Below are 16,296 nucleotides of genomic sequence, written 5' to 3'. Positions count from 1 at the left end.
TGCGCAACTTTAAATAAATATAGACAACACGTTCTACTTAATTAAATAGACTTTTTAAGAAATGCTTTCTCCTACAACATCAGAGTGCAGCGCCACATTAAATACGCACTACAATGACAATAGTTTAAAGCGATTTGAAGCATGTCTTATTTTTTTGGAGAAGGGGGGGGGGCAGAGCTTTGTGACGTCATATTTGAGGGGGGGGGGGGTCTGACTTTTTGTGACGCCGCGTGACGAAGGGGGGGGGGGTCAAAAATCGTCCAAAATCGCGTGACGTCATTTATGGACAACCCCAAAGGAACCACAGACAAGCAGGAAGGCAGCTACGCGCTGAACCGGCGCCAACAATTGCCCAAGCGCTCGCTGAAGCCTTCAGGGAAGTCGTGTACTCTGCACGCAATTGCGCACAATTCTGAGTCACTTATAACCGCTTTGCCGTTACTTATTGCCAATTATGTCCTATCGTCTCATAGAGTCCCTGGAAAAATGCCGATTTATTACTAATAAACCCCAATGATCCGATCGAAATTAGGGATTTCGATCGGATCCATGACATTCAGTTTATTACTACTGTAATAAACGACTGGACCACGATGTCTGGCTCAGTGTCCTTTATTATTCGGTTCGTGCTGTACACCCACACGGCTGTCTTTACTCTGTAGCTTCTCCACGGTGCTGACTCCAATGTCGGCCCGATCCACAACAGCAGCTCCGCTGCTGTTTCTCTCACACAGCCCCCCTTGGCTGTACTCGCTGCTGCTCTTCTCCCTCCGCAGCACTGACAGCTTCTTGCTCTCTCTCTCTCTCCGCAGCTCCTCTTGGCAGCCACACCGCTGCCTCTAACAAGCAGCCCCCTCTCTCTCTCTCTCCGCAGCTCCTCCTGGCAGCCACACCGCTGCCTCTAACACGCAGCCCTCCTGGCTGTCTCCTCTGCAGCTGCACACCACTCCGCAGCTTCCTCTTATCTTCGGGGTTGGCTCCCGATGGCCGTCGGCGCCCCCCCTCTCCACACTCGCCCGCGTGGCCTCACTCTTTTCCGCTCACACCCCGACTGACTTCCCCTTCCGGTTTACCCGCTTAAGGACCCGAACCTTCCACCCACGTCACATGACTCCACCCCCCGTGACGTCACATCCGGAAGGTCGCTTACGCCCGCATTACACCACCCTCCCCCGTAGAAAAATCCCAGCCGACCTCGGCTGACCAATAGCAAATCGTAATGCGGCGAACCGAGCTTCCCCCCCTAAAGGACACTAAGCATACAATGTAACAGCAAGAACAACAACAACAACGCAATTAACATCAACGAACGTACAAAAAGCATGCAATAAATACAACTGTAAGAAAAAAAATAACAAGACAGCAACAATCAACGAAACGTAAGCGATTTGGAACGTGTGCGGGTCGCCGGCCCGTCCCGGACGGTCGGCGGCCCACTCGCAGAACGGGAACGCGATGAAAGTCGAGGAATGACAGGGGGTAATCCCCCTGTCGCAGCTGGAAGTCCACCGACGTCCCGTGTCCCTAAAGAGTTAGTCTTGGGCTTGTCCTGTGACCGTGCCCGCAGCTGGGTCGGAAGGGCTGCAGGGCTCGAAGGTCCCGCAGACCTGGCAGGCGTCCTCCGAGCAGGGCCCCTCGTCCCCCGCAATGTCACGGCCGGCCTGTCTGTTTCGGAGGATCTTTAGCCGACTTGACCGGTGCCGAGGCCTCCTGCTGCGGCGGAGCCGGGAAGCGGGCCCAGCAGTCTCTGGCGTAGTGGCCCCTACGCCCGCAGCGGAAACATTCGGCCTCGTTGCGCCGAAGCGCAGGCCTCGCCTCCTGACGGCCCCGTTCTGGTAGCGCCGCGCGCGGTCTCGGCCCGCCGCGTCCCGTCCATGGAGCGGAGGCGGCCGTCAGTTGTTGAGGGCCCCGGTCATCCGGAACATAGACAGCCTGCGCAGGGTTCCACCCCAGCGCATCCCCTTCTTTGACGGGTCCCCCCGTCCACGCCGTCACTTGTTTCCAGCGACGGAGGTTGAATTGCGCATCGAGACACTTAGCAGCCGTCCGGGAAGTTAGCTTCTCATGCCCACACACAGGCATGGGGATCCCTAGATCCCGAGACAGCTCCAACATTTTCCCTAATATGAGAGGCTCGAGCAGGTCCTGTGGCGTCTCAGGATAAGCTGCCATGGCCAGCTCCAGCACCGCACCCCTGAACGCCACGGGCGACTCCTCTGGTGCTCGTTGTCGTTGAGCGAATCGCCGATGCGCATCATCTGGTGGCTCATAAGCATCGGCCATTTCTTGAAAAACACCACATAAAGTTGCCTTCTTATCGGTCGTTATGGAACGGAAGAATCGGACAGAATCGTCGTCCAGGAGAGTCGGCAACACCTCCAAAGCCTCCGCATCGGTCCATCTTGCTGTGCGTACCGCCACCAAGAAGCGGCAGGCGAACGCGCTCCAGTCCCCACCGACGAAAAATTCTTTAACCGTTGTAAGGTGGCGACTCCGACTCCTCTTCCCGCCGTCTTCCAATGGTGGTGGTTGTGATGGCAAATTCAAAATGGCGTCGGCCCGCGGCGTGGCCAAGATGGCGGTTTGGCGCCACGGAGCGCGCAAAATGGCGGCCTCTTGCCGCGTGGGCAATGGCGGCGGCAGGACAGGCAACGTGGCGGCCCGCGGAGCACCACTTGCATCATCCATCGTCCCTGGCGCGACGAGGTGGCATAGATGCGCCAGGACGTCCTTAAGTGCCTCCAGTTGTACCGCCATCGCTTGCCATCGTTGATCCGCGTCTGATGATGTCGACGGACCCGCCACCGCGCCAACATCCTCCACTCCCGTTCCCGTGGTCGCCTCAGCCGGGCTCTCCTCCACCACCCCAACAGCATCCGTGGTTGGAGGGAGTTCGTCGTCGTCGGACGAAGAAGCCGATGCAGGCGCCGGATTAACTTTCTTCCTCACTTGTTTCGACATGCCGTTGCACTTCCGACACCAGTGTAATAAACGACTGGACCACGATGTCTGGCTCAGTGTCCTTTATTATTCGGTTCGTGCTGTACACCCACACGGCTGTCTTTACTCTGTAGCTTCTCCACGGTGCTGACTCCAATGTCGGCCCGATCCACAACAGCAGCTCCGCTGCTGTTTCTCTCACACAGCCCCCCTTGGCTGTACTCGCTGCTGCTCTTCTCCCTCCGCAGCACTGACAGCTTCTTGCTCTCTCTCTCTCTCTCCGCAGCTCCTCTTGGCAGCCACACCGCTGCCTCTAACAAGCAGCCCCCTCTCTCTCTCTCTCCGCAGCTCCTCCTGGCAGCCACACCGCTGCCTCTAACACGCAGCCCTCCTGGCTGTCTCCTCTGCAGCTGCACACCACTCCGCAGCTTCCTCTTATCTTCGGGGTTGGCTCCCGATGGCCGTCGGCGCCCCCCCTCTCCACACTCGCCCGCGTGGCCTCACTCTTTTCCGCTCACACCCCGACTGACTTCCCCTTCCGGTTTACCCGCTTAAGGACCCGAACCTTCCACCCACGTCACATGACTCCACCCCCCGTGACGTCACATCCGGAAGGTCGCTTACGCCCGCATTACACCACTATAGTGAGCCAATAATGTCTGTGTAACGCGCGTGACGTCACTCCACATTCCGCACCACCCCCTCATTAATATTCATGAGTGGGTGGATTTTTACACGCGCAAATTCGCTTTACGTTTGACGTTTTTTTATTTAAAGTGAATCTAATAAATAATTATACGCAGCAACAAAGTGGATTTGGTGTCTTTATTTCTTCAGCACTTGAGACAAAAGGAAAGTCTAATTTATGCTTCTACATTATGGTAAAATAGACATTTCTCGGTGATTTTCCAGATATTTGATCGAATTCCAATTTATTTCAACCCCAGCGACCGAAAGCAGAAGAGAATATAGTATCAGAGCAGTGAATTTGAACAAATTGAAGGTCAGTTATATACAGTGCTAACAGTGACATGAAGCGAGGTGTTTTATGGGATAGCTTTGTGCAAGAATCACTGCCATTAATACAGTGCTACAGTGAAATGCAGTGAAGTGTTTGATGACCTACTTTTGTGCCAGATTCACTGTCATTAAATTTACACAAGATACAATTATACTGTGCTAATTTTTTTCCGTAAATATGACAGCTTAGTTTCAACATAAAACCTATTCACTGTGTCCAATAAACGAATGCTTTTATAAAAGGTCCGACACATATGTATCCCATTCGCAAGATACATTTTTGTTCAAGATGTGTGAAATGTGGATTGGGTTTTCCAAAAGACTTGTATATGCAAATAAATGGCACTTAAACGCTGGCAAAAAAAACACGTGTCCCTCGGTAAACCCGGTGAAAGTCACGTGTTGCGAGTTTGGATTTCCACCTTTCAGATGTTTCACCTTCAAAGGATTCGTAGTGCTGGCGACAAAAGCTGTTTTCCGTCTGCCGTAGTTTGGGCGATTATTACAAGTGGTTTCATTGACGTCTCGTTTTATGCGTAACAGTCGGGTTGTAAACCAATAACAAGGGAGCCATTCAGTCGAGGGAATGGCTCCGTCGAGCTAAGGATTGACTCCGGGACCCTTCATCCTGACCCGGGTCGATTAAATGAAAACCGCCTTATAGAGAAAGTCAGCAATGCATGTATTATGGATATACTTGCTCGGTCATATGAATGTGGAATTTCCACCACTGGATCAGGTCTGCAGTCGGGAGATGAGCACTGGCCTTTGATGTCCATTTGAGAAATAAATGGCTGAATTTGTCTCTTTAAAAGAATGCTGCATAACTGAATATCGTCGGCATACCAACCGTATGCCGACGTTGCCATACGGTTGGAATTACTGGACCAATGCTGGACCAATGGTGGCCCAATATTGGCCCCATCGGTGGCCCAATGTTGGTTCAACATTGGGCAAACCTCCCACGCTTATTTGGACACAAAGCCACGCAACAATGAGCCGAATGGGGGCACGGCTTCGTGACAGCGTCCCCTTGTGGCTGTTACCTCGCGTTGACTGCCAACCCAGGGCTCGCGTTCACATCACATCACAGGGGCCAAAGTGTGCCAAACTGCGCATCTACACGGCAGGGCACCGACCGCTGGAAGAGGCTCCGCTTACAAAGCCTCGGCGTCTCCCCGAGGCTTCGAGGGTGCCCGTGACGATCCCCTCCCGGCATCTCGTCTGTTCCGTCGTCGTCGTCATCGCCGCCGCCGTCTCTCATCCCTCGCCCTTGCCGTCTTCCGCCAGGACTGGCGGCCCTTTCTCCTCCTCCTCCTCTCCCCTCGGCGTTGTCCCCTGTGGCGGCAGGGACGGCGACGGACGTCGAGGGGACGTCGCGGCGTGGACGTCGCGATGCCGAGCCGCAGAGGAGGGCCCGGCGCTGACTCGGCCGGGGCGAGATCGACTGCCGGTGAGATGGGGCGGTGGTGTCGGGGGGGTTTGGTGCTGAGAGTGTGGGTGAGTGGTGGGGATGGTGAGTGGTGAGTGATGAGGGTGGTGAGTGATGGGGTGGTGAGTGGTGGGGGTGGTGTGTGATGGGGGTGGTGAGTGATGGGGGTGGTGAGTGATGGGGGTGGTGAGTGATGGGGGTGGTGAGTGATGGGGGTGGTGAGTGATGGGGGTGGTGAGTGATGGGGGTGGTGAGTGATGGGGGTGGTGAGTGATGGGGGTGGTGAGTGTGGGTGGGTGATGGGGGTGGTGAGTGACGGGGGTGGTGAGTGGTGGGGGTGGTGTGTGATGGGGGTGGTGAGTGTGGGTGGGTGATGGGGGTGGTGAGTGATGGGGGTGGTGAGTGATGGGGGTGGTGAGTGATGGGGGTGGTGAGTGATGGGGGTGGTGAGTGATGGGGGTGGTGAGTGTGGGTGGGTAATGGGGGTGGTGAGTGGTGGGGGTGGTGAGTGGTGGGGGTGGTGTGTGATGGGGGTGGTGAGTGATGGGGGTGGTGAGTGTGGGTGAGTGATGGGGGTGGTGAGTGGTGGGGGTGGTGAGTGATGGGGGTGGTGAGTGTGGGTGGTTAATGGGGGTGGTGAGTGGTGGGGGTGGTGTGTGATGGGGGTGGTGAGTGATGGGGGTGGTGAGTGTGGGTGGGTGATGGGGGTGGTGAGTGGTGGGGGTGGTGTGTGATGGGGGTGGTGAGTGATGGGGGTGGTGAGTGTGGGTGGGTGATGGGGGTGGTGAGTGGTGGGGGTGGTGTGTGATGGGGGTGGTGAGTGATGGGGGTGGTGAGTGTGGGTGGGTGATGGGGGTGGTGAGTGGTGGGGGTGGTGTGTGATGGGGGTGGTGAGTGATGGGGGTGGTGATTGTGGGTGGGTGATGGGGGTGGTGAGTGGTGGCGGTTGTGAGTGATGGGGGTGGTGAGTGATGGGGGTGGTGGTGATGGGGGTGGTGAGTGATGGGGGTGGTGGTGATGGGGGTGGTGAGTCATGGGGGTGGTGTGTGATGGGGGTGGTGAGTGATGGGGGTGGTGAGTGTGGGTGGGTGATGGGGGTGGTGAGTGGTGGGGGTGGTGTGTGATGGGGGTGGTGAGTGATGGGGGTGGTGAGTGTGGGTGGGTGATGGGGGTGGTGAGTGGTGGGGGTGGTGTGTGATGGGGGTGGTGAGTGATGGGGGTGGTGAGTGTGGGTGGGTGATGGGGGTGGTGAGTGGTGGGGGTGGTGTGTGATGGGGGTGGTGAGTGATGGGGGTGGTGAGTGTGGGTGGGTGATGGGGGTGGTGAGTGGTGGGGGTGGTGTGTGATGGGGGTGGTGAGTGATGGGGGTGGTGATTGTGGGTGGGTGATGGGGGTGGTGATTGTGGGTGGGTGATGGGGGTGGTGAGTGGTGGCGGTTGTGAGTGATGGGGGTGGTGAGTGATGGGGGTGGTGGTGATGGGGGTGGTGAGTGATGGGGGTGGTGGTGATGGGGGTGGTGAGTCATGGGGGTGGTGTGTGATGGGGGTGGTGAGTGATGGGGGTGGTGAGTGTGGGTGGGTGATGGGGGTGGTGAGTGGTGGGGGTGGTGTGTGATGGGGGTGGTGAGTGATGGGGGTGGTGAGTGTGGGTGGGTGATGGGGGTGGTGAGTGGTGGGGGTGGTGTGTGATGGGGGTGGTGAGTGATGGGGGTGGTGAGTGTGGGTGGGTGATGGGGGTGGTGAGTGGTGGGGGTGGTGTGTGATGGGGGTGGTGAGTGATGGGGGTGGTGATTGTGGGTGGGTGATGGGGGTGGTGAGTGGTGGCGGTTGTGAGTGATGGGGGTGGTGAGTGATGGGGGTGGTGGTGATGGGGGTGGTGAGTGATGGGGGTGGTGGTGATGGGGGTGGTGAGTCATGGGGGTGGTGGTGACGGGGGTGGTGAGTGATGGGGGTGGTGGTGATGGGGGTGGTGAGTCATGGGGGTGGTGGTGACGGGGGTGGTGAGTGATGGGGGTGGTGAGTGTGGGTGAGTAAAACGTGTGCTGTACTTGGCCCTTCCTCCCCTCTCCAACCATTATATAAACGGAGTGGTAGCTCCTGCAATCTCTCATTTACTTGATACAGCTGTCGTGGCTGTGACGGTTCCACCTGAAGACGGAAGCTTGTGTTGCCTCCGAAACGTCGTGATTTTTATTTTATTTTACTTTTATTGATTTTAATGTTTTACCTACGTGACTTTACCGAAAAAACCTAAGAATATGAATCCTTGCAGTCACGAAAGCTTCAAATCTAGAATTAATGCATTATATACATGACGATGTTTTCAGCAAGTCATTGCTTGTACGTGGTGGGAGGGAGAAAAAAATCGCACGTGCGACTGGGCAAACGTGATCTCATAGCGGATGGAACAGGTGGAGTTCCACGCTTGCTGTACTGCCTTCTCCCGGTGAGCCAGGTGCATGGCACCTCGGCAATCAGTTGCGTGATCCACCAACCCTGGCCTCCAAAGTGCTGGGTTACAGGCCACGTGCAGAGACACCACTGCCCGGATGTGGGCGTGCGTGCTGGGTGTGGGGTGTGGTGTGTGTGATGTGTGTGTGTGATGTGTGGGGTGTGGTGTGTGTATGTGATGTGGGTGTGATTTATGTGATGTGGGTGTGATTTGTGTGATGTGGGGTGATGGTGTGTATGTGAGTTGGGTGTGATGTGTGGGTTGTGGTGTGTATGTATGTGATGTGGGTGTGATTTGTGTGATGTGTGGTGTTGGTGATGGTGTGTGGGTGTGTGGGTGTATGTGATGTAGGTGTGATTTGTGTGGTGTGGGGTGTGGTGTGTGTATGTGATGTGGGTGTGATTCGTGTGATGTGGGTTGTTGGTGATGGTGTGTGTGATGTGGGTGTGGTTTGGGTTGTGGTGTGTGTATGTGATGTGGGTGTGATGTGGGGTGATGGTGTGTGTGTATGTGAGTTGGGTGTGGTGTGGGTTGTGGTGTGTGTGGATGTGATTTGTGTGATGTGGGGTGATGGTGATGGTGTGTATTTGAGTTGGGTGTGGGGTGGGTTGTGGTGTGTGTGTATGTGATGTGGGTGTGATTCGTGTAATGTGGGGGTTGGTGATGGTGTGTGTGGTGTGTATGTGATGTGATTGTGATTCGTGTAATGTGGGGTGATGGTGTGTGTGTGATGTTGGTGTGATTTGTGTGATATGGGGTGATGGTGTGTGTGTATGTAATGTGGGTGTGGTGTGGGTTGTGGTGTGTGTGTATGTGATGTGGGTGTGATGTATGTACTGTGATGGTGATGGTGTGTATGTGATGTGGGTGTGATGTATGTACTGTGATGGTGATGGTGTGTATGTGATGTGGGTGTGATGTATGTACTGTGATGGTGATGGTGTGTATGTGATGTGGGTGTGATGTATGTACTGTGGTATGTTTCGTTCTGCGTGAGATGTCTTGTCACGTGGAATATGTGATGGGGTGTGTGTGTGTGACGTGGGGCTGTGGGGTGTGTGTGGTGTGGTGTGTTTCTTGCATGTCGTTGAATAGTTATTGATTTAATGCACTGAACAGTAAGATATACGAGTGGTGTGTGCCGTAGTTTCTCTGGTCTTTATTGTGCATAGAGTAATGTGTTGTTTGCATGCAGTACACGTGTGTATGATATGATGTGGCATGCTAGGGATGCTGGGAGGTAGGTCCAAGCTTATGGTAACAATAAGCACCAATTTTATGTCCGGAAATCACCTCTTGTGTGCGTGCGCATTACCCCTGCTGTGTGCGTGTGTCATGCCTTCTCTGTCATTTGTATTCGAGGCACGTTTATGGGCGCGTATCATGCGCGTCTTGTGATGACCGCCACTCAATGCTATCTGCTCTCGTTCGCTAAGCGATGAATTTGCGGCAGTGACACTTGGAGCGTGAGTGTCGAATTCGCTTGCGGGTCGCATATGGACGTGCAGAAGCAGTGCAGTGTCTACGAGGCTTTTGCTTCGTGTGCTCGTCGCAAGACAAAGGTGACGTGAGCTCTGTCATGGTCATGACGGCGTCACCCGCTGTAAGTTGGGACACCTGTAAAACATGTATAGAACATGTGTAAAACATGCGATGCAGTTGCTGTATGCTGCTGTGCCACAACTTGAGGCATAGTGTCAGAGTCGTAACAGATAGGACAACATTATTGCGGCAATTTCCTGCGCACATGAAAGGCGTGTGGTTTGTTTGCTTGTAGTTTATGGGAAAGACAGTGGCTTTTTACCACTGGGCAATTCAAAATCTGCAAGTGTCCATATTGATAATTTACCTGTTTCAAGGATGCTGCTTAAAGGCCTCCAGCAATATTGTCCTGATAAAATAATCAGAGCGGAGCGGTGGGGCAGTGGTTAGCATACTCTGCTATGAATCTGAAAAACCACAATTCTATTCCTGGCTATAGCTACCACTAGTGGTGATTGACGTCTTTACCTGCCCTGGGACCCCTTCACCAACGCTCACTGATGAGCGTGGTGAGGTATGATGACGCAAACTCTCCATCACTGACATGGCATGGGGAGACATTTTTTCTGGTAATGGGTTGACAACATTTTTGTAAATCATAATTATGAGTTATTAAAAAAAAAATCAAGAACATTGCAGCTGTGTGGTTTCATTTAATAGCGGTAGAATATGATTATGTTGGAGGCGAAAAAAATACACACTGTACAAAGTGTGCATTACGTGGTTTAAGCGTGAGGGCAAAAGTGGAATACTGCTTTTGGTCATCAGGGATTGGCTAAAAAAGCCAGATACAAATTACACAATGGCCTGCACTGAGTGATGGTGTTGATTGCATTGCCACTTGGAAGTGACATGGCCTACTGGCAGCACGTTCGCCGATTGCTACAGAGGTTTCGCGGTTCGAATCCAGCGGCCGCCCTGGCTATTACTGCGGCAGAACTAGCCGCTGATGTTATTCGTGAGAGTAAGCCATAGTGTTCCAGCGCCATGGTACAAATCTGACACGTTAAAAAATTACCCGAAAATTACTCAACTGGGATTTTGCATAGCAATCATTTCTGCCCACTGGCAGACTAATGTACCCAGGTCACTCTTGCAATTGAGACTATCCTGGCCTCTTTGGAAACTGAATACATTAGAAACTTTGCTTGCGTGCAATGCGCTGATATGATGTACAGTACCGTACCATACTTCTGAAAAATCTGGCCACACGCTTTACCATGCGTAAAATTATGCAACTGAAAACGATATGCTTACAAATTGTCAAACATTGTACAGTATTAGCATAACATGCTCTATTTAATTACTACTCTACCTCTACGTATCTGGTTGTCTCAATACGGAATAATTTATCCACTGTATTAAGCTTTAAATCCTTCGGCAACCTGATTTCGATTCTCATGGTTAACATCCTTGCCGCATGATATTTGCACCTGTCCTGTATGTATATTGAACTTATTTCCCACCATACATAGCCAAGCATGCTAATCGGAGGTGGTGCGTGACCCGCACGGACCAGCATGATTAAATATTGGTTTAACACTTCAGCATTCGCGACCAATATCATCCATAATACAGGTTTTTTTGGGTTAGATCGCCTAAATATATAAATGTGTCGTTAAACCCGCCACTACCTGACACAGCCAATTTAGTAAGGGTTGTCACGTAAACAGAACATGCCAATTCGTGACAAGTACAGCACACCGGTGTGTTGGAGAACAAGGCCACAACACACAACATCTACAATCAGATTGTAGATGTTGTGGCTTTGCTCTCCAACACACCGGTGTGCTGTATAAGTAGCGAATTGGCACTTTCTGTTTACGTGACAAACCTTACTAATTGGCTGTGTCGGGTGGTGGCGAGTTTAACGACACATTTATATATATTTATGCAATCTAACCCCCCAAAAAAACCTGTATTATGGATGGTTAAATATTGTCAAAACAATCCCTGTGACTGCCAAGGTGTGGGAAGACCTTCATCCAGTAGTGGGTTGACACAGGGTTGTAAAATAATATTATTAGGGCATTATCAGGAGAAATTCTTCAAACATTACTTTTCATGTACACACATTATCATAGGCAGACGGTTGAGGTTGATGCTATCTTTTGTTCTTCACAGTTTCTAGATCAGAAACTGGTCCAGAAACTGGACTTTCTAGTCTACAACCAGCACGTTGGCAATTCGTAAAGGGTTTGTCTCATGCACACGCTGTTTTGTTTGGAGCTGGGAGGCATTTCAAATGGGTGTGTATGCCGTGTCACAAGTAGCCACGTAGATACATGGTCATTGCACATTGATGTGGAAGGTAGGTGAATCTGAGACGGCGTGGTTTTCTATAGTTTACTGTGTGTGTGTGTTTTTAATGTGGTGTATTGTCCAACAGAGGGAAATATTGTCTCGATTGATTTCATTGTGCCCTGGTTAAAGCCCTGTAATGGGATTCTTTGCACAGTTGGTTATTACCCTTGCTATGGTTGGAACGACTCACCCCCCTCTGCAGTTCGAATGTCCCCATATAGGATCATGATTTAATTCAAGGATTTATTTATTTTGTGTGTATTTTTGTGAATGGCAGCATCTCTTGTGGCTGTGTGGTTGACGTGAACCCTTGACATGCAACCCATATCAATCTAAAAAAATATTCTTACAAAACGCAATTCCATGCATGTACCGTGAACTTCAGATATCCAATATTAACAGATTAATTGATGCTTCGTTCCGCCCCAAGTTATTGCAACTTATTAACAAGGGTGTACAAACCTTTTGTTGGCGTGGTATTCAGGCCACACATTAGTTGCGCTTACAAACTATAGCCCGCGACATTAGGCCACAGATTCATGAGTAGTTTAAACGATATTTCAGAAAGTATCATTGCAGCAGCATCTGTGTAATTGTTGACTCTGCTGTCCACTCTTTGGAAGTTTTTTTGCTTTTGTGGCAAATCACTTGACATGCTGTCAGAGCTAAAATTACCGCTAGAGTGCTCTCAAATCAGCACTTAAAGTCATTCACTGCGCTCCTGACCATTAATACATTTACTCGAGGGCAGTTATACTTCTGTACACATGAAAAATCGGTTCAATGAATGCAGCTGCCTAGAATCGTTTTGAAATGTAACCAGCTGTGACTTGTCGGAAATTTGAGAAACATTTTACATTCCTTGTGCTGGACGTGTAAGTCAGTCGGTGCGCTGTGAAGTGAATGAAGTGTTTGACATGACGGTCGTAATTCCGATCGGTATCTTTGCAACACAATTGCGTGTTCCCTAAACAGGTCAAATAGCAGATGCCTCTTAAATAGGATCTGCTGTAAAGCTGTTGTGTGTGTGTGTTTTAAATTCAAGCAATTTATCATGTATTGATAATTAAAATATTGGTGGTAGTGCAGTGATGTGGTAGTGGCACAGCAGCATGAACCTGGTGACCCGGGTTTAATTTAAGACCATGGTCAACTACCCATGTGACTCACACACAGTTGCGAGGCATTCCTCCAGTCGTGTGGATTGACATGGAGCGTGTGATCCTGCCACTGTGTCGGTCGGGTAGATTGTCATCTCCCAGTGAATGTTTGAGAATTAAATACTCATGTTATGTAGAGCTTATTCAGTTTAGGGTTAGCTTTAAAAAAAAAAACAACCATTAACACGCTGCCACTTTATCCATTTTATTTAAACGATTCTTCATGCATGGCAGGTTTAGAAAATTGGCATTAACACTGTGATTTTTTTTGTAATTGTAAACCCCATAGCAACGGGCCCCGTTATACCGATCACTTTGCAGAGTTTTCTAACAGCCATAAAAATACGAGTTTGGGTATGGGTGGAAGGTGCTTCAAAAGCCACAATTTTGACGTCAGCCAATGTCCCCATTTTACCGATCACTTTGCAGAGTTTTCCAACAGCCATAAAAATACGAGCTTGGGTATGGGTGGACGGTGCTTCAAAAGCCACATTTTTGATGTCAGCCAATGTCCCCATGGTCGTTAGGGTTCCCAAGGAAACAGAGCTGCAAGAAACGAGTGCGTGGGTGGAGTACAGCAGCACTTCATCACAGTTCGCCCTGCAGTTACACTTTTACATTTAGACGCAATGACATCTACCACTGCTGTCAAAACACAATTTGCACTCTGCTGCTTTAAAGCATTTATTCGCTGCCGTATCCTGGTGTTTGATGGTGTGCTAGTCTGATTTCATAGGTTCTAGCGTGTGCCAATAAGGCATTTTATCTAAAAGCCATCGGTGCATACAAATGCATGCCTCTATGCTGCGGTGACTTAAAGTAGTGGTCTGCTTTGAGGCGTTGCTGATTTTGTTTGGCGTTAGTATGTTAGCATTTCTGCAGGCAAATCGGGTGAAATGAATAACCACGAACGGTGATAGAAGATTGATAAAAATAAAGCACCACTGCCATTGTAAACGCTGACTGTGTTAAAACAAAAAAAACTGCACTACAAACTGACATTTCTGGAATTGGCTCAACCTTAAGAGCCTTTCCTTTCTGTGCAGTTCGTTTCCGCATCGTATGGCGAGTACAGTAGCCCTGTTTGACCGATTTCTTGAGCTGTTTACTCGGGATTTCGTGCAGCTACACACGATATCTGTTTTACGTGCGTTCACTTTCAAAGTGCACCCAACTGCGAAATGCACTGAACCTCGACAAATACTTTAAGCACTGCGCACCGTGGCTTGCAGCAAGATGACTAAGGCGTTTTCCCACGTTCTGGCTGGCAATTGGAAGCGACGCTGTGCAAGTGAATTGACCAAGAAGGAGGGGGGGGTATGGTGTAAAATTGATGCGTCAGTGCATCATGGCTCATATAGACCACCATCTTGACATGAAAAATGTTGATGCTCCTGCTGTTGTGGAGTGACTCATGCAGCCAGCTATGGCTACAGGGTGTTGGTGGTACATGTTGTTTATGTCGTTTATTGTGAAATTTCGGTCACAGTTCCTATGATCACTGTTACATTGCTTTTATGGCTTTATTTTGGTGATTTCGAAACGTTTTTTGGGTTGGCCATGTTTGTTTGTTGTAGTACGGAGTTAGAATGATGGCTTTAATCTAAGTTGTCTTGTGGTTGTTGTTGTTGTTGTTTGACTTGCATCCCACTGGGATTTTTGCACAGAGCGTTCGTATACGGTGCTTTTTCTGGAAGATTTTTTGCAGTTTTTTCCTGGATTTTTCTGTTTGCGCGTAGTCACTTTAAGATGTTTTCTTATTCACGTTTTTGTTTTTTGTTTGTTGCGGTTGCACCCGATTCAAGAGCCGAATGGCTCGCAGGGCTATACCAAATACATGAAACTGAAACTGAAATGAGCTCATCCACCGCATCTCCCTTCTAACTCCCACCTTGCCCGCTTCCCCCTTCCCAAAAGCAACCACTTTCATTGGTTGGCCCATGAACTGACATGACATTAAGATGCGCATGTACTTTCATCAATGAATTTTGCTGGGAATTTAATTTTTTTTTTTAACATCAGTATGCATATGATGTGAGGAATTCAGTTGTTGTATGTCAACAAGTGATATGTGAGAATTAATCATCGGGTAATGCTGGACATCGCTTGTTCCCACCGTGCTCGAGTGTGCGGAGACTTTTTCAACCTCCGAAAATTTCTCAGACCACCACAACACGCTCCTTGTAGTATTTGACATTGTACATTTCGCTTGGTGAGGGTGTTATTATTCCCCACGGACCCCCCCCCCCCCCCTGTAGTAGTAGCAGCCTCGCAGACCACAGGTTGGGAACCCGCTGCTGTTTGTCATAAATATTTAACACGGAGACCCCGAGTAGGTTTCAGCCTTTCTGGCAATAAAACAAGTGTTAAGATGTTCAAATACCACACAGAAACCTTTTGCAAGGAATCATGCAACCTTTTGCAAGGAATCATGCAACCTTTTGCAAGGAATCGTCTGCATTAACCACACGTACTTTTGGTGAACATACAAAAAACACATCCATAATGCAGCTTTTTTGTGGTTAAAAAGCGATCTAACCCCCCCAAAAAACCTGTATTATGGATGATATTGGTCGCCAAACAAAAACATGCTCCGGTAATATACGCCCTGTCCCACAGAGACCTCTATTGAAGAATGTAATAAAAATAGCCAACTACTGTATTGTAATTTCAAGTATTTCCTGGTCATAATAATGTTAATGTTTAGGCGTTCTGTAATCTAGTGCTGAAATGAAGACCTCCCCATAACCTGTTGGACCACGGGAGGTGTTTAACAATATTGAACATTGATTCAGATCCCACTTCGCCGCTGGTGTTCGCCATCGTCGGGAACGGAACTCGGGTCACCGGGTTAATTGTGCAATGTGATAACCACTGCATCGCTGTTAAATTTAGGGGGTTTTTTCTTTCACATTGAGCCTTGACTCCAGCATGTACTGGTAATGGCTTAAACTCGAGTCTGAACATTTCTTTCGCATCGATATGTCATTCTCTGAATGAATAACTCGCTCTTTGAGAGAAAGACGTCCATCACACCAGCAGTTGATCCAGGGTGATCCGTTTATAGATGTCCTACTCGAATAATAAGGATAATTTCTAGAACAAAAACTACATCGGTATTTCAGAGCCTCTAGACGCCTCGACCAATCTCAGTATTTAATTTCTATTAAACCTTTTAATAGAAATCAGCAGAGGTGTCTATAAATGGATCACACCTTGTGCACACTCTCACACGGGGAGCAGTGACGCACTGTTTTATTCCAACCGATTCGATTGCTTGCCATGAATGATTAATTATTTGTAATGCTATAAGTCAGAATTCATCAACTGCATGTGACATTATGCGCAGTAGCTTTGTAACGCAGTCCAGTTCGGTACTGTCGTCATAAATCGGCAGTAAGCCCGAGTTAAAAATACCCCTTTGGCAAAGAGATGTATCCACTTGAG

At 49.8% G+C, this 16,296-nt stretch overlaps 1 protein-coding gene across 1 annotated transcript in view; it reads left to right on the top strand.

Annotated features, from left to right (window-relative positions):
• Nucleotides 1-4,986: 4,986 nt before the first annotated feature.
• Nucleotides 4,987-16,296, top strand: part of ATP8A1 (ATPase phospholipid transporting 8A1) — a 115,755-nt gene continuing 104,445 nt past the window's right edge. Inside the window, exon 1 of the mRNA XM_078601099.1 lies at nt 4,987-5,413. Coding sequence (XP_078457225.1) covers nt 5,356-5,413 — 58 coding nt within the window. The 5' untranslated portion in view covers nt 4,987-5,355. The remainder of the gene's footprint in view (nt 5,414-16,296) is intronic.

Source organism: Lampetra planeri, chromosome 15, assembly GCF_965212315.1.
Source record: "Lampetra planeri chromosome 15, kcLamPlan1.2.h2, whole genome shotgun sequence".
NCBI classification, from domain to species: domain Eukaryota; kingdom Metazoa; phylum Chordata; class Hyperoartia; order Petromyzontiformes; family Petromyzontidae; genus Lampetra; species Lampetra planeri.
This window is presented reverse-complemented; position numbering and strand designations above follow the sequence as displayed.